This window comes from Myotis davidii, unplaced genomic scaffold (genome assembly GCF_000327345.1).
Source record: "Myotis davidii unplaced genomic scaffold, ASM32734v1 scaffold425, whole genome shotgun sequence".
Classification (NCBI taxonomy): Eukaryota; Metazoa; Chordata; class Mammalia; order Chiroptera; family Vespertilionidae; genus Myotis; species Myotis davidii.
The window spans coordinates 4,873,745-4,889,704 of NW_006296413.1; the positions used below are offsets into that span (position 1 = coordinate 4,873,745).

Consider the following 15,960-nt stretch of genomic DNA (forward strand, 5'->3'; position numbering starts at 1 on the left):
GCCGGTGCCGTGCTTCTCCCCGAAGCCTGGAGCTGCCGGCACGGAATCTGGGGGCTGGGCCCCTAGCTGCCCGCCAGCGCCCTGAGGGACTAGGGCGTCCCTCACCCTCCCACCCACAGGCTGGGCCCCTCATACCTGGCCACCTTGCAGGGGACTGAGGTCTGGCCGGGCAGGGTCTGGGAAGACACCACACCAAGCTGGGAAGCTCATGTGGTGGGGAGGAGCCTTGGGTTCCTGCAGGGCTGTGGTCCAGGTCTAGGGGCAGCCCTCCAACGGCCCCCCACCCCCCGCCAGAACAAAGGGCTCTCCTGGTCTGGGCTCCAAAACTGGCCCCTTGTCCTCCGTCCTCCCCTGAGCCCCCCAGGCCCTCATAGGCTAGGACTAGGCAGGGTCTCTTCCTATTCCAGTTCCTTGTATGGCCGAGGGTAACAGGGGGAAGATGAGGGGAGAGTGAGCCTCCTGGAAGGTGGGGGCCCTGGGTGCCCAGGAGGAACTCCAGGCCACCTCCCCCGCCACATCCTCCCGCCTCCCTGGAGCCCTGACTGCCTCCTCCTGGCTCCACAGACAGCATGATCCGCGTTGGAACCAATTACCAGGCTGTAATCCCCGAGTGCAAGCCTGGTGAGTGGCAGGGTAGGCTGCACAGGGAGGGGCACCCAGGGCTTGGCCCTGAGCCCCACCTAGGGGGAGCCCTTGGCTGGCGCCCACTGGAAGGACAGCCAGGCGGGGGTGGGTGGCCCCATGGCATGGCTAGTTTTCCTGCTCTGCCTTCCTGTCTGGGTCTCTGCCCCTCCTCCTTTCTGGGCCTCACCTCGCAGGCCCCACTGCTCGGCCGCCCTCTGGCCATGGGTCCAGGCCAGCGCCACGAGGCCGCTGAGTGTCTTCCCTCCGCCGCTGCCTTTCAGAGAGCCCCGCACGCTACAGCAACAAGGAGCTGAAGGGGATGCTCGTGTGGTCGCCCAACCACTGTGTGTCGGATGCCAAGCGTGAGTGGGTGGGAGCCTGGGTTCATGCACATCCCTGGGAACTGGGGGCTGGCGTTCATGCCAGCCTGCCCCAGAAGTGGGCTGGAGGCTGAGGTGTAGGTTCAACCCCTGCCCTGGGGCTCAGGCTTGGAGGCGGACCCCGGTGTGTGTTGGGGGGCGGGCAGGAGTAGGAGTTGTAATCCCTCATCCAAGGTCCGGCCCCACCCTCCCACAGTTGACAAGTACATTGCAATGGCCAAGGAGAAGCATGGCTACAACATTGAGCAGGTGAGCCTTGGCCCCACAGGGCTTTGGGTGGGGACCGGACAGTGCCCGGGTGGCTCAGACTGAGTTGTGCCTTCTCCCCGGCCAGGCACTGGGCATGCTCCTGTGGCATAAGCACGACGTGGAGAAGTCACTGGCCGACCTGGCCAACTTCACCCCGTTCCCCGACGAGTGGACCGTGGAGGACAAGGTGCTGTTTGAACAGGCCTTTGGCTTCCACGGCAAGTGCTTCCAGCGGATCCAGCAGATGGTAAAGCCCTCCACCCCCGCCATCGCTCCTCAGCCCCTCCTCTCTGACGCGCCTGCCCGGGGCCCACACGCGGTGGCCCCAGCCTCTGGCGTTGCCCCTCCAGCTACCCGACAAGCTGATCCCCAGCCTGGTGAAGTATTACTACTCTTGGAAGAAGACCCGGAGCCGGACCAGCGTGATGGACAGACAGGCTCGGCGGCTGGGGGGCCGAAAGGACAAAGAAGAGAGGTGGGGCCCAGGGGTGAGCCAGGGGGTAGGGGGGACCGAGCGGAGCCCCTGGGGGCCCTGCCCCTGCCTCACTCTTTCTCTCGCCCTGTGTCAGCAGCGATGAGCTCGAAGAGGGACGAGGAGCTGTGAGTGAGGGGGAGCCAGATGCCGGAGACCCCAAGAGAGAGGTGAGGCCTTAGAACTGGCCCGGCCCACTGGCCCGCCCTCTCCTTGGGCTCTGCGCCACCACCGTCCTCTCCTTTCTCCGGCAGCCTTTGCCCTCTCGGCCTCTGAATGCCCGCCCAGGCCCCGGCAAGAAGGAGGCCCAGGCCTCTCAGTATCGCCACCACCCACTGAGGACGCGGCGGCGCCCCCCCAAGGGCATGTACCTGAGCCCCGAGGGCCTCACCGCCGTGTCAGGAAGCCCAGACCTTGCCAACCTCACGCTTCGAGGCCTGGATTCCCAGCTCATCTCCCTCAAGCGTCAGGTGGGGGCCCGAGAGAAGAAGGGACGTGCAGAGGGAGCCGTCGGCAGCTGGGCATCATGACTGGGCAGCTGAGGTGTAAGGGAGACGGTGCAGGTGCCGAGCCTGCTTCTGCCCCTGCCTTGCCTCCTGGGCTGCCGGGTGATGTGGCATTCTTCTCCCACTGGTCTGTGAACAGGAGTGGAACACAGCGTCGCCCCTGCTGAGCGGCTGTGAGGGTGGAGGGAGCTAGTGGTGGGTGGCAAAGAGCTTTGTGGGAAGTGGCACTGGTGTGTGCAGAGCTAGAGCCCTGGCGAGGGCTGGTACCGACAGCCTCCCTGGCATGGAGAGCTTGATATCCCTTCACTGCCTGGCCTTCCAGGTGCAGAGCATGAAGCAGACCAATAGCAGCCTCCGCCAAGCCCTGGAGGGTGGCATTGACCCACTCCGCCCCCCTGAGGTGAGGCTGCTCTTGAGTTGGGGTGCAGGAAGGGGTCCTCTCTGGAGGGGGAGCGGAAAGGGGCGTGTTGCTTGGAGAGCGGCGCCTCCATTTTTATGTTTTTGAGTGTAAAGGAGCTATTCCTTGCTCTTCAGGCCAACACCAAGTTCAACTCCCGCTGGACCACAGATGAGCAGCTCCTGGCTGTACAAGGTGGGTGTGACTTGGAGGGAAGGGGGGTGGGGGGGTTCCCGGAATCTCTCCCCACCCTCGAAGGAGCTGGGCAGAGGGGAAGCGTCAGGAAGTAACCCGTTCTGAGGTGTTCTCTCTGCTACCCTTTGGCCCTCGCAGCCATCCGCAGGTACGGCAAAGACTTCGGGGCTATTGCAGAGGTGATTGGGAACAAGACTCTGACCCAGGTGAAGACCTTTTTTGTGAGCTACCGGCGCCGCTTCAATCTGGAGGAGGTGCTGCAGGAATGGGAGGCTGAGCAGGATGGGGCCCCTGGAGCCCCGGTCCCCATGGAGGAGGCTAGGAGAGGGGCTCCCTTGCCAGCCCCAGCCCTAGAGGAAGATGACGAGGTGAGAAGGGGTGAGAGAAACCCTTCAGAGAAGAGAGGAGAGGAGAGGAACCGCCTATGTCCCTGGGTTGGGCTGAGGGTGTGGCGGCGCCCGGCTTCTCACTCTTGTCTTTCCTTTCAGGTCCAGATTACATCTGTCTCAACATCTGTGCCCCGACCCGTGCCCCCTGCGCCACCCCCCCCTCCACCTCCCACCTCACTGTCCCAGCCGCCCCCACTCCAGCAGGGCCGCTTCCTCCAGCCCCGGCTGGCCCCCAACCAGCCCCCACCACCTCTTATCCGCCCGGCTGTGGCTGCCTCCCGCCACAGTGCCCGCCCTGGCCCTCAGCCCCCACCCACCCTGATTGGAGCCCCCCTGGAGCCTCCAGCCCCCTCACTCTGAGCCCTGAAGCCCTCCACCCAGAGGCTCCAGAACACCTTTGCTGGATGTGTTGGGCACCCCTGGCTTCACTGACGACAGAAGGGACTAGAACTCTTGCCAGGTCGTTCAAAGACCCACAGCTGCTGACCATCTTGGGCAGACCAGCAGTTCTGACCGTCTCTGGCAGCTGGCCCATCTCCCACAGCCCAGCCGGGGTGGGGCTCAGGGCCCAGGGCCTCCGAGCTGGCCTGCGGGCACTGCTCTTCCTGGAGGGGCGTAGTGGCCGCCTCTTCGTCAGCTGGAGTTTGGCCTTTTGGCCCTAGCCTTTGTGTAGAGGGGGTCCTGACCGTAGCTTGGGGGGTGGGGGAGGACATTTTGGCCTGTTGGCGGTTCTTCCTCTTCCCTTCTTTTAGCAATAAGTCTGGGGTGAGGTAGGGAGGGGCTGGAGGGGGGAGGGGGCCGACAGTCCCCTGGGGCTTGACAGCAGCTGAGACTAAAGGGGCAGCTCTCCCGGCTTTGGCCACACAAGAGGCCTCCAGGGAAGTGCTGAGCTCTGAGGGTGCCCACTTCACTCGCCACCTGAAAGCTTAGAGAAAGGAACAGATGCAGACATGGGTTTATTTTTCAATGTTTTTTTTAAAGAAATAAAACCTTCCAAGCTCACCGAGTCCTCTCTCCCTGTTGGTGTAAGGACCCTGGGCTTCCTGACTGCCACGAGGGTAGGGAGGGTGCGCCCGGCCCGACAGGAATCCATCCTGCAGGAAGGCGGCGAGGCTGCGTCTTGCCCACAGGGACTGGGTCCCTGCCCAGTGGGGAGAATAAAGAGGAGGAGGTAGCTCAGATTCCAAACATTCTCTTTATTACGTGTTTGATCCAGAGGAGAAACGAAGTGCAGGAGTGGGGGGCTGGGTGGGGAGGGCCGCCTTGCCTGGGAGCCCCTGGCCACCATCCCCCCCTTGGGAGCCAAGCCATGCCCTCCCAGCCCCTCGGAGCACCAGGGCTGTTCCATAGGGGAGGAGGGGGAGGAGGGAGCCCTTGGTCGGAGCCGAGCCCGAAGCTGGGCTTGGGGGCAGGAGGACTGAGGTTGGCATGGCCCCTTCCTGGGACCCAAGGGCTTTAATTGCCAAGGAGCCTGGCCTGGGGGTGGGGGTGATGAGTAGGGGTGGAGTCATCATAAATCAAAAAAATAATAAAATAATAAAATAAAAAATAAAACCCATCACAAAAAATGTACAACTCAGGTGAGGGTAGGGGCAGCCTCTGTGCTGGACCCCTTCCCCCAATTTCTCAAGAACAGAAACAGCAGAGAAATAAATTAAGGGATGCAGCGGCCACCACCAGCCAAGCGCCCACCACCAGCCACTCCCACCCTGGCCACAGGTTAGCAAGCTGGGAGTGGCCTGGCCTGGCCCGCACCCAGTGGAGGGCAGAGGCCGGCCCTGCTGCCCTATCCGCCCCCGCCAGTGGCCTGCAGGCTCTGGGCAGTGTCTCCTGAGAGGAAGGGTGACAGTGTCAGGAAGAAAGGCAAGGCCAGAGATGAGTGGTGAGGGAAGTCACTGCTATGGAACTAGCTGGTGCCCAGATTAATGCCAATGAACGGAGCAGTGGGGAGAGGAGAGGGGCGGCGAGTGAGCGCGCTCTGCGCTTTCAGACAAAAGGCTCTCCCGTAACGGAGAACGCCCAGCCCAGGCGGCCCCTGGGGTCCAGGAGCCCATCTGCCCAGCAGTCCCCTCCCCTATCCCAGCCCTAGGGTCAGCCCCGCCTTCTTCCCCGGGACGGGGTGGGACAAGATGGCACAGACTTTTGAGGGGGGGGACCAAGGTCCCCACAGCAGCTTGTGGAAGGAAATGCCCAGCTCTGGGAAGGGGGGCAGAGGATACAGTGTGGGGGGAGGCTGGAGCCCCACGCCTCGCTGCCAGCCCACCCACCTCAGGGCTGCGCAGCACCCCCACCCCAGCCCCTAGCCCCCCAGGCTCCAGCCCAGGGGCCTGAGGTCAGGGGAAGGCCACCTCTGGTGGTTTGCTTGGAGGGGAGGGGGAGGGGGAGAGGGGAGCAGCCCGCAGCGGGCCTGGCGGCGGGCCTGAAAGGGAGCTCCACCACTCTTGCCTGAGAGTGTTCCAGCCCTGAGCCACCCTCCCGGGAAACCCCACAGATCCAGTCTCGACTGTCCCAATGGGGCAGGGAGGAAAAATGGCCGCTGGGATTTTTTTTTTCTTTTTTCTTTTTGGTAATAAAAAAGTTCTTGGTTTAGGCGAAATACTCTGTGCAACCGCAGTACCGAGGGGAGCCCTGCCCCCGCCCTCCCTTCCTTTACCTCCTGTGGGAGAGGGGGAGGGCGGCCTCTGGGCAGGGGTCAACGTGGGGGGAAAGAACCATCTCCCATCCCACAAACATGGAAGAAAAAACTGAGCAGGGCGGGAGGGAGAAGTGCCAGCAGGGGAGACACGCCACCCGTCTGCAGTCTCGCCCAGGCGGCCGGAGCGGCGGGCCAGCAGCTAAGTCCAGCGGCCCGCCTCCGTCGCCCCCGCTCCTGGCGGCCCGTTAAAGCTTCAGCTCGTTGGCTATTTTGGAGGCAATGTTTTTGAAGGCCATGGAGGTGCCCGATATCCGCTTAAACCGCACCCCGTTGAGGGAGAGCCGCGGCAGTTTGCACACCTCCATCTCCCACTGCACGAAGTCCTCGTGGCCCGGCGTGCCGTGCATGCACAGCAGCATGTACTTCTCGTGCAGCTCGTTCTGGCAGCTGTTGGCGTCCAGCACCTTGCGGATCTCCCGCATCATCTCGTTGGGCTCCATGGAGCTCGTGGTCTTCATGCTCCACGTGAAGCGGAGCGAGCGCGGCTTGGCCTCCCGGGACTCCTCCTTCTCCTTGTCGCTGCCACCGCCGCCCACCACGTGAGGTCTGCGGGGAGGCAGAGCCGCGTCAGGGGACCGAGGACCCACCCAGGGCACCACCCCGGCGCCAGGGACCCTGAGAGCAGAGCAGAGCCGAGAGCGGCGTGGGCAGTCCTGGCCTCCACCCGGGCAGAGGGGAGGAGCCAGGCAGAAGCGGCCGCGGGCAGGGCTGGGGTACAGTCGTGCTCCCCTTTGAAGAGGGGAGGGTCAGGGAGGAGTGGGGAGCCCGCTCGGCAGCCTGAATTCAGGGCTGGACACGGAAGCGCGGAGGCCCAGACAGGTGACAGGGCTCCTCCTTCCAGACGGCGGAAGGGCCACCCTGCGCTGGGGGTTCTCTGAGGAAAGGGAAGCCTCAGAGGGTGGCGAAGGGGTGGCAGGGGGAGAGGAGCGGGAGGCGGGGCAGGGCCGAGGCCAGGCAGGGCTGTGCGGCTCCAGCCCTCTCACCTGAGAGTCTCCACTCGATCTTTGCTTTCGGGTTCATTCAGGTTCCTCAAAAAACAGAGCGAGGGAGAGTTTAGTGCTGGGACTGCTCGCTCCTTCCACCGCCGCAGACCCAGGTGAGGCAGTCCAGGGCGGTGCCACCGAGGGCAGGCAGGACCCAGCCTGAGGCCGCTTTCCGGTCCCCTGGCAGGCCAACATGGCTCTGCGGCACCTCACCCCGGCTGTCACAGCACAGCCGGTCCCTTCCCAAGAGGGAGCCCGCCCCTCCCCAGTCCCAGAGGAGTGTGCTGGGGAGGGAGGCTGTGGAGGTGCAGGCACCCGCCCCCAGCAGTCACTGGGCAGGCAGGGCCCTTCTCAGAACCTCTGGGAGCTCAGAGGGCCAAGCTCTGGAACTGCTTTGATGTGCTCAGGGATGGTGCCTGGGGCCCAGACTAGCCCACCTCCCCCATTGTTTGATAACTCCCCTGCCTGCCAGGCTGCCAAGCCATCAGATTATACGGAGGAGAGGACGAGAGGACGCAGGGCAGGGCCGGGCAGACACCTCGGGTGTGGGGAGAGGTCTGGCCCCGCTGAGCGGCTTCTCCAGCTCCGGGCTGGAAGATGGGTGCCTGGAGCTGGGAAATTGGGGGCTGCAGAGGAGGGCAGGGTGTGAGGAGAGAGAGAGAGAGAGAGCAGCAGCAGCACATGTAAAAGGAACACAAAGACATCAGACACACAAATGCAGACAAGCGCACTGCGCCGGGAGCCTGGCTGCTCTCTCCGGCCACACCTGGCTCTGGCCCTGTGGGTGGAGGCGCCTGCAGGGCTGGCCCCCACATGAGTCAACAGCCAGCCATGCAGTGAAGCGCTGGGTGGGGTCGGGTAGGAGGAAGGGGAAAGCCTGAAGACCCTGTCTCGGCTGTTTCTCTGTCAGCTGGGGCACCAACGTGCCTACCAGGTGTCCTAGCACAGGGCCGGGCTGACAACCTTGGGAAACCTGGCCCTTGGTCTTCAGCTTGGTATTTGGCCCACCCAGGCCTCCAGAGAGGAGGAGGAGGCCCGGGGGTGGGGACGGAGCCAGGATCCGGCCAAGGAAGGGAGATGCCCGAGGGAGGGGGATCTCTCCGTTTTGCCAGGGCCCTAGAACATCCCAGCTCCTGGCTCTTTGGAAGCCACAGGCCATGGCTGTGTCAGCCCAGAAGGGAGGCGGTTTGGTTCATTCAGATACTGCTGGAGGCAGCAGCTGTGCTGGGGGGTGGCCCGAGCTCTGCAGGAGCTGCCAGAGGGGTGCTGTGCCCTATTTGTGAGGCAAAGGCTCCTTGGGCCCAGCGGCGGCAGACTGTAGCCCTGGGACCCCGAGTCCCTGCAGTACATCCAAAGTCCTGCCACCCCTGGGACAGGGGCAGAAGGTCACAGAGCCCAGAGGTTCGCAGGGACAGAGACAGGGAAGCCAGGAGACCCAGAATGAGAGACCATCCCAGGTGCACTGTCGACCTCGGCAGGGAGACCCTCTTGGGAGCGCATGCACAGACAGGGGAAGGGCCAGAACACAAACCCCATGTTTGAGACCAAAGACCAAAACCCAGAGGTGGGGTGGGGGAGGAGCCAATCTTAAAGGGAGAATTCCCTGAGAAGACCCCCTTGCTTGGGGATAGGCCCATCATCTTCAAAGTCACCTGCCCGAGTGGGCAAACGTGGCCTCACGCGGCGGCCCAGTCCGAGCCGTCTTCATCCCTTTAAGATGGCAGAGGGCCACACAGATGTGGTTAGCAGAGGAGGGGGAGCAGGAGCCAGAAAAGGGGAGTTAGTGACAGAGGAGGACACGGACACAGGACACAGGACAGACACACACACACAGTGGGCTCAACGCCTACCTTCTGGCAAACCTGAAAGACAGATTTCTAAAAAAACAAACAAAAAAAGACAAAATAAAAAAAGAAATAAAAAAACAAAAACAACAAGACGGTATGTGGATAAGCAGGTAGGGGTGGACTTTACAGGTTCAAGGGTCACCCCGTTTGTGGAAGAGCCGCTCAGCGAGACTAGAGTCCCAGGCACGGGATCTGCTCGCGCCCACCTGCAGCCCTGCACCTGAACTCCAGGGCGGGCCAGGGGCACGGTTTCTCTGTCTATTCCAGCTGAGCGGGCTGAGGTGGGAGGAAGGGCAGGCCGCCCACTCTCTCCGGCCTCCGCTGCTTCCTGAGCTGCACTGAGGGGCAGAGGGAGGGTGGGATAGAGACAGGAACTATCCCAAGAGGCCAGATTGCTGGATGCACCTCAAGAATCAAAACTGTCCCTTTGGGGTGGTGGGGAGCCAGGTGTGGGGACCCTCATGAAGAGACTCCCACCCTGGTTCCCACACAAGAAAATCAGCGCATCAGGCTGCGAGGGAGGAGGCCGCCCTGGGCCCCCACCAGCGGTTGCACTTACGGCCCTCATCCGGGCAACCCGGGGCCGGAGAGCCGGGCTGGAGCAGAGGGAGTGGCTGCAGTGAGACCCAACCAACCACTGGGTTCGGGGAAAGGAGGTCAGAGGGGGCAGACAAGAGACCAGGAAAAACTCCTTGCTGGCCCAGCCTGGCTCAGGTCTCATGACTTTGCAGCTGCGTCACCAAATATAAGTTTCCATGGGAACCCAGGAGAAGAGGGGGCTTTTATTTTAGCATCTGAGTTCACACTCTCCTAGAGAGGAGGCGGCATCAGCATGGGCCATCTGCTCAGGCCAGAGAATGAGGTGTATGTATAAGGAGTTGGGGAGACCTAAGAGGGACAAGGAGGGTCTGGGCACCTGAGTTATTGACAAAGACCAATTTCGTAGGCTTCCGGAAGCCTCTTTTAACCCCAATTCCAGGTACCCCCACCCCACCCCAGGCAGGCAGGAAGGCCTGGCCTCACACTCTGCCACCTTAAGGCCCCACTCACCTTCGTACAAACTTGGAGGTGAACTTGCTGAAAATGCTCCCGGAGGCCCCCCGCCGCCCCTGGCTGTTGCCAGAGGGAGAGGCTGGGGTCACGCCGTAGGGCAAGTTCTGCTGGTCCCGCACCTGCCGGAGCTGCCCGGCATGGAAGGTGCTCCGACTGGACACACCCCGGGGGAAGTTAGTGCGGTCTGGGGCTCCTCCGCTGCTGCTGATGTTGTGGGCGGAGGGGGAGGCGACAGGGACACGCTGGGGGGCTGTGCTGTGGGAAGAGAGGTGGGGGTGGGGAAATGCATCAGGGCCCGAGAAGCCATCACGGCCAAGCAGCTGGAGCCCTGGTGGGAGCAGGGAAGGAAGATGCTGGGGCAGAGGCAGCCATCACAGAGGACACAGGAGGAGGGGTGTGACCGCTGAGGACACTGGGAAGGAGGACATCTAGGTGAGGTGGGAGGAATGGTGGGGGAGGGAGGGAGGCAGGAGGGATCCGTGTGTGGAGAGCAGTACAGGCTGGAGGGACGGGGCTCCTTGGGAGCTAGGCAGCTGGAACCTCGAGGGGACAATGTTGACCAACCCTCAAGGGTGAGTCCCTGTGATGCTGACTGTTCCTGGGTCCTAAGGAAGTCCAGGAGGCTCAGAACCAAAAGGCTTCCTTCTGGAGCCTCGGACGGCTTCGGGCATATCTGCTCTGAGGGGAGACTGCAGGAAAAGAGGGGGGCATTAAGCCATGTTTTGTTCCTTCCACTTCCTGGCAGCAGGGGACAAAGCCATTTCTTGTGGCTAAGATGACAAGAACAGAGCAGGACCAGGTGGGAAGAAACGGTTGGAGGCAGGGGTGGGACAGGTGTAGGGCAGCAGGTGCACCAGCTGCCCCAGCACACTTGCCTGGGCCGCGGCACCTCACAGTTACTGTCCGTGGGGGGCAGCCCAGTGGCCTTGTTGGGGTGCACGGAGGCCGACATGGATTTCTGGTGCTGGCGGGGTCGGGCCGCAGAGACTGCGGCAGAAGCAGAAGCCGTGGAGGCCCGGGACCCTGGCATGGTTAGGCTAGGAGACAAAAGCAGCGGAGAGGCCTGGGTTAGGGGTGGGTGGGGCGGGAGGCTGGGTGAGGAAGCCAGGGCAGGCGGGAAGGGCCAGAGCTGGGAGCGCGGCAGGATGCAGGTCAGCCCCAGGAGAAGCAGCGGGACACCAGTCAGAGCTGAGGAAGGCGGAGCTGGGAGCGGAGGGCAGGGTGAGGAAGGCGAGGTGGTCCAGGGCCTGGGGAGGAAACCAAAGTGCAAGAAAGCCAAGGGGGCAACTGCCTCCAGCCACACTGGTCTCCTAGGAATTCTGAAAGCAAGGCTGCTTCCTCTCCAGAAAGAGCAGGGATTGCTAAGGGGAGTCTTCATTAGGCTCAGGAGAGGCGGAGCCAGGGACGCACAGTAAGAGATGCTGATGGACAAGGAGCTGGGGGCTCTGCTCTCGGGCACAGCTGGGGTCACCTCCATGTGCACACCCCGCAGGTGGGCACCTCAGTTCTGCCCTGCCCTGCGCTTGGGGCCCCGGAACAAGCCTCAGCACTGAGGCCCAGAGGAGCGGGTTGCCAGCCCTGATGAGATGACCAGGGAGTCACACTTGGTCCACTGCAAGGAGCGGCCGCAGGAGCACAGGGAAAGGGGTGTGGGGAGGTGGGAGGGAGGAGGTCTGGAGTGGAAAGCTGGACTGGACAGAGCGACGGAACTCCAGGGAGCAGGGAGGGGGGTGGTGCCGCTGACGGAGGTCACCGCCATGAGAGGTGGCTCCTGGCCGGCCTGCTCACCTGTCTTTGCCATTCTGGATGGAGGCCTGGCCCAGGCTGGCCCTCTCCAAAAGCGGAGAATTCCTGCTTCGATTTGTGCTGGTGGAGAGGATGCTGTTCTGTGGGGAGAGAACAAGGCTGTTCCCGAACCTGTTTCACTGGCAGGGTCACAGCACCCCTTTCCCTCCACCTCCCCCCAGAGCAGCACGGCCGGCAAACAGCGGCCTGCTCCTCCTCCGGGGGCTGGGCTTTCTAAGTGAGCAAAGGCGGCCCGGAGGAGAGGTCAGGTCGGCGGGCAAAGGGAGTGGGTCTGGACCAAGAGCTGCCTGGAGAGGACAGGCCGAGGGGTGGGGAGGAAGGGCGGAGGGGGAGGAGGAGGATGGAAGGAGGAGACCAGGCAGCGTGGCTCACCGTGGAGGGGGTAGGGGTGGTCTTCTTCCTCTCTAGGCCGGGCAGGGGGCTGGCAGGCACCTTGGCTGTGCTGCTGGCCTTCCGCCCTGACTCCCGGTCCTCCTCAGGCCGCTTGTTCTCCGCGTTGTTACTCTGAGTCTTCTTAGAGTAGGAATTTGAGGTGGGAATGGCAGGACCAGCTGCTGGGCCAGTGACAGTGGGAATGGGTAAGGACGGGGCTCACAGCGTTCCCCCCGCCCACGCCTGCTCTCCTGCAGTCTTGCCAGCAATCAGTAAACACCACTTCTCAGAGGCTGAGGGAAGGGACCTGCCCAAGGTCATGCTACTAGTAAGTGGCTGAATAGGGAGTAAAACTCAGCTATGTCATCCAAAGTCCGAGAACTTGTGACCTCTCAGCAGAGGGTGGGCCCCCCACCTGCAACTCCCCAAAGCACTTACCCTGGTCGCTGAAGCGCCGCTGCTTGGGGTTGGCAGAGACGCTGCGCTGTACCTTGTGGGAGGGGGAGGGAGCACTGCTATTGGTCATGTCAGCTGAAGGCCGGGGCTTCAGGGTGATGGCATCGCCTTCCTGCTGCAAGAACAGGAAAGGGAGGGCAGAAGTTAGGCCGCGATCCACAAATCCACCCGGCGCTCCTGGCCAGGCCCTGCAAGGCCAATGTGCGACCGAACACTTGTGGAAACAGGTGCCCAACACAGACCCCCACAGACACAGACAGACACGACCCCACCTCCCACAAAGACCCCCACCTCACGGAGGGATACACACGCCCACAGGAACGCAGGTCCAGACACAGACCTCTCGCGTACCTCCTGGGCAGGCTAAGGGGAGAACCGAGAGGGAGTCCAACACCACCAGGGGGGAGCAGGAGGGAGAGGCAATGCGTGCAGCTGGGGACACAGATGGAGACCAAGACCCCCATCCCACAGACCCCACGGACTCCGACATAGGACATGATGACCCAGAGGCACAGACGAGAGGATGGACATACATGCACACAGCTACACGTATCCAGAAACAAGCACCAGGCAGAAGCAGCACAGACTTGAGACTCTTCTAAGAAACACGCAGAGACCCAGAGATACACAATTCCCAAAACAAAGAGAGACAAATATGTGGAAACAACATTTCTAGATGAACACAGAACTGAGCCAGTCAGATGGACTATGACCCAGTCTAACCAGGTCTACCCACCCACATGGAAGCCCAGACCCAGGCCCAGACCCCACCAGCTACCTACTCACGCACTGACGGAGGTCAGTGAGAGCAAAGGCCTGTGGACTCTGGCCACCAAAGCTGAGGCTTCAAATTCATCAGCAGAGGCAGCACACCCACCCAGACACGAGCTTCTGCCCTCAATGGGGTATGGAAACATTGGGGTGCCACGGCCAGCAGGGCACCGGGGAGGGGCAGGGCACACACCTCCGAGCTCTTGTAGCCGAGGAGCAGGTAGGTGGCCATCACCTCGTTGTACCGCTGGCCCACCAGCGAGTCCTGGATCTCTTCTCGTGTGTAACCCATGGACACCATCAGCTCTGCACAGGGGGTACACAGTTAAGGCTCGTCCCGAGTCTTTGGCAGGCTCAACCTCACGGCCCAGCCGAGCCTCACCTGTCCGCCGGGGGTCCTTGTAGTCAGGGAGTGGCTCCACATAAGGCTTTAATTCATCATCTTCGTGACCCACATTCATCCATCGATCTTTCATGATTTGCTGGGGAATAAAGTGAAGGGGAAGGAGCCTCAGTGTGAAGGTTTCCTTGGGAACCCGGGACCTGGCGGCCAGCGGGGCTCTCAGCTGCTCACCTCTAAAGTGCCTCTCTTGCTGGGATTGAGAATGAGAAATTTCTTAAGCAGGTTTTCACAGTCTGTGGACATGTAGAACGGAATACGGTATTTTCCCCTCAGTACCCGCTCCCGCAGTTCCTGCAGGAGGGAAACGGAAATCACCCCAAAGCCAACAGAAGAAACCTAGTATCCGGGCTCCTGAGAGCTTAAGACTGACCAGGCAGCTAGAAATGAAATACAGCAGGAGGCAGAGAGCAGGGACATGCCCCCGCCCCCCAAGCCCGAGGCCTACATCCTGAGTGCCCCGAGGGCATGACGGACACACAACTGGTCCCATCCCTGGAGGAGGACTGAGGTAGGTGACTGCCCTGGGTGCAGAAGGCTTTAGCTGCTACCTCTGCAAGCCCTTCTCTGAGGCTCTGGCGTGGGAAGTGTAGAGAGGTGGCAAAGGGGAGAGGTCGGGGTAAGACTGGAGGCTGAGAGAGGCAATGAGAAGTAATAACAATGATCTCAGCCTGCGCTTCACTCCACCTTGAGGTTCTGTCCATCAAACGGCAGGGATCCGCTGACCAGTGTGTACAGGATGACGCCCAGGCTCCACACGTCCACCTCGGGCCCGTCGTACTTCTTGCCCTGGAAGAGCTCTGGGGCCGCGTACGGGGGGCTCCCACAGAACGTGTCCAGCTTGTTTCCAAAGGTGAACTCATTGCTGAAACCAAAGTCTGCGATCTTGATGTTCATGTCGGCATCCAGGAGCAGGTTTTCTGCCTGAGAGGGAAGGTGGAAACCGTCAGGGACCCGAGTGGACCCACGAAGGCACTGGGCAGAAGCTGAGGGGATGGGAAAGCCAACAGGACGCCCTCTCCAGGCTTAGGACCTTCTCCTCCAGCCTCAGACAGGCCTTCCATCAGCGTGAACAGGCTGGGCTGGAAGAGGGCAGCGCAGACTACTCCTCAATGGGCAGCCAGGGGAGAGCTGGGATCTGCAGGCTCAGAGATGCTCTGAGCTGCGAAAGCTTCCGTCAGGCGCAGGTTAACCACGGTCATGTCTGCCTCACATTCGAACCTCTCCGTGCACATGCGCTCTGCACAGCAGCTGTGCGGCGGGGTGAACGCAGCGAGCATTCTCCCTGCAGTCAGCCCTGGGCCGTCGAACGTGCCCCTGCCTGGCAACACGGGAGGATGGTGGCCCAGAGCCTCTGCCCACGGCGGGGACGGGATCCTGCGTCTAGCCTGAGGCCTACATTAGAAGCAGACCAGGGCGTCCTCATTATCTCCAAAGCAGTAAAGGCTGGTGTTGCCTTGAATGCTCAGACCTGATGGTCACGTCACGGTGAATGGAAGGGAACAACCTGCTCTCACTCAAAGGTGCAGGGGGAAGAGCACGCCTACCTTTTATTAAAAAATGTTTTTAATATATTTTTATTGATTTTAGAGAGGAAGGGAGAGGGAGAGAGAGAAACATCAACGATGAAGAGAGAATCATGGATTGGCTGCCTCCTGCACGCCCCCAAGTAGGGATCGAGCCTGTAACCTGGGCATGTGCCCTTGACCAGAACCAAACCCGGGACCCTTCAGTCCACAGGCCGACGCTCTATCCGCTGAGCCAAACCGGCTAGGACAAGCACACCTACCTTTAAGTCTCTGTGAACAATAAACTTCTGGTGGCAGTACTGCACAGCAGACACTATCTGAAAGGAAGGAAGAAGGGTTAGTCCAGAGCCACCTGGGGAGGCCACAGGAGCTGGCACAGCTGTGACCTTGGGATCTCATTCTAAGCTGCCACTCAGATAGCAAAGCCTGAAGGACCCTTCAAAGGCCACTTACAGACAGGCAGCCCCAAAAGGCCAAGGTCAGACCCGTACTCCGGGAGGGAGTCACACCCACCTGGCGGAATTTGGCTCGAGCCTCTTTTTCTTTCATCCTGCCATGAGCCACGAGGTAATCAAACACCTCTCCTGCAAGAGACGGGCACAGGGCTGGGTCAGAGCTTGCTGGGGCCGGGCAGTGGGTGCACAGCAGGAGAGGCGGTGCCATACCTACCTCCACTGGCATACTCCATGACAAGGTAGAGAGTTTTTTCAGTCTCAATCACTTCAAATAATTTAACTACAAGAGAAAAGGCCAAGCCATGAGTCAAAAAAGTAGGAGGGGCCACATATTAAGCCCCAACACGTACAGGGGGCATCCTAGGGATGAAGACACAGCCC

General features: G+C 61.5%; 2 protein-coding genes across 13 annotated transcripts in view; one reads left to right on the top strand and one right to left on the bottom strand.

The window, feature by feature from the left end:
* Positions 1 to 456: 456 nt before the first annotated feature.
* On the top strand, positions 457 to 4,214 carry RCOR2 (REST corepressor 2). Of its 2 annotated transcripts, none has more exons than XM_006771647.2 (11): positions 457 to 621; positions 906 to 986; positions 1,201 to 1,253; positions 1,339 to 1,500; positions 1,604 to 1,728; positions 1,826 to 1,895; positions 1,980 to 2,195; positions 2,554 to 2,631; positions 2,766 to 2,823; positions 2,962 to 3,191; positions 3,312 to 4,214. In XM_006771647.2, the coding sequence occupies exons 1-11, from the start codon at positions 570 to 572 to the stop codon at positions 3,570 to 3,572; spliced, it is 1,386 nt and encodes a 461-aa protein (XP_006771710.1). In that variant the 5' UTR covers positions 457 to 569; the 3' UTR covers positions 3,573 to 4,214. The 2 variants fall into 2 exon arrangements, with proteins under 2 accessions (XP_006771710.1, XP_006771711.1); XM_006771648.2 differs by having other exon boundaries at positions 2,962 to 3,029.
* Positions 4,215 to 4,388: 174 nt separating this feature from the next.
* The window catches only part of MARK2 (MAP/microtubule affinity-regulating kinase 2), a 55,456-nt gene continuing 43,884 nt past the window's right edge, over positions 4,389 to 15,960 (bottom strand). For 2 of the 11 annotated variants that reach the window (XM_006771639.2, XM_006771646.2), the window contains exons 5-19: positions 15,794 to 15,859; positions 15,638 to 15,708; positions 15,385 to 15,441; positions 14,283 to 14,519; positions 13,770 to 13,889; positions 13,578 to 13,677; positions 13,389 to 13,501; positions 12,407 to 12,539; positions 11,969 to 12,150; positions 11,579 to 11,676; positions 10,666 to 10,827; positions 9,788 to 10,045; positions 8,741 to 8,767; positions 6,891 to 6,935; positions 4,389 to 6,453 (exon numbers count right to left, since the gene is read on the bottom strand). In XM_006771639.2, the coding sequence (XP_006771702.1) occupies positions 6,093 to 6,453; positions 6,891 to 6,935; positions 8,741 to 8,767; positions 9,788 to 10,045; positions 10,666 to 10,827; positions 11,579 to 11,676; positions 11,969 to 12,150; positions 12,407 to 12,539; positions 13,389 to 13,501; positions 13,578 to 13,677; positions 13,770 to 13,889; positions 14,283 to 14,519; positions 15,385 to 15,441; positions 15,638 to 15,708; positions 15,794 to 15,859 (2,030 nt within the window). In that variant the 3' untranslated portion in view covers positions 4,389 to 6,092. Of the gene's footprint in view, positions 6,454 to 6,890; positions 6,936 to 7,428; positions 7,502 to 8,740; positions 8,768 to 9,787; positions 10,046 to 10,665; positions 10,828 to 11,578; positions 11,677 to 11,968; positions 12,151 to 12,406; positions 12,540 to 13,388; positions 13,502 to 13,577; positions 13,678 to 13,769; positions 13,890 to 14,282; positions 14,520 to 15,384; positions 15,442 to 15,637; positions 15,709 to 15,793; positions 15,860 to 15,960 lie in introns of all 11 variants that reach the window. The other 9 variants (XM_015569087.1, XM_006771642.2, XM_015569090.1 and 6 more) reach the window with 8 other exon arrangements.

Excerpts from the sequence above, each read along its gene's own strand:
- RCOR2 (XM_006771647.2), top strand. The coding sequence starts at position 570 with ATGATCCGCGTTGGAACCAATTACCAGGCTGTAATCCCCGAGTGCAAG. Across the intron at positions 1,729-1,825 it reads CGAAAGGACAAAGAAGAGAG|CGATGAGCTCGAAGAGGGAC; the intron begins GTGGGGCCCAGG and ends CTGTGTCAGCAG. Across the intron at positions 3,192-3,311 it reads CCCTAGAGGAAGATGACGAG|GTCCAGATTACATCTGTCTC; the intron begins GTGAGAAGGGGT and ends CTTTCCTTTCAG.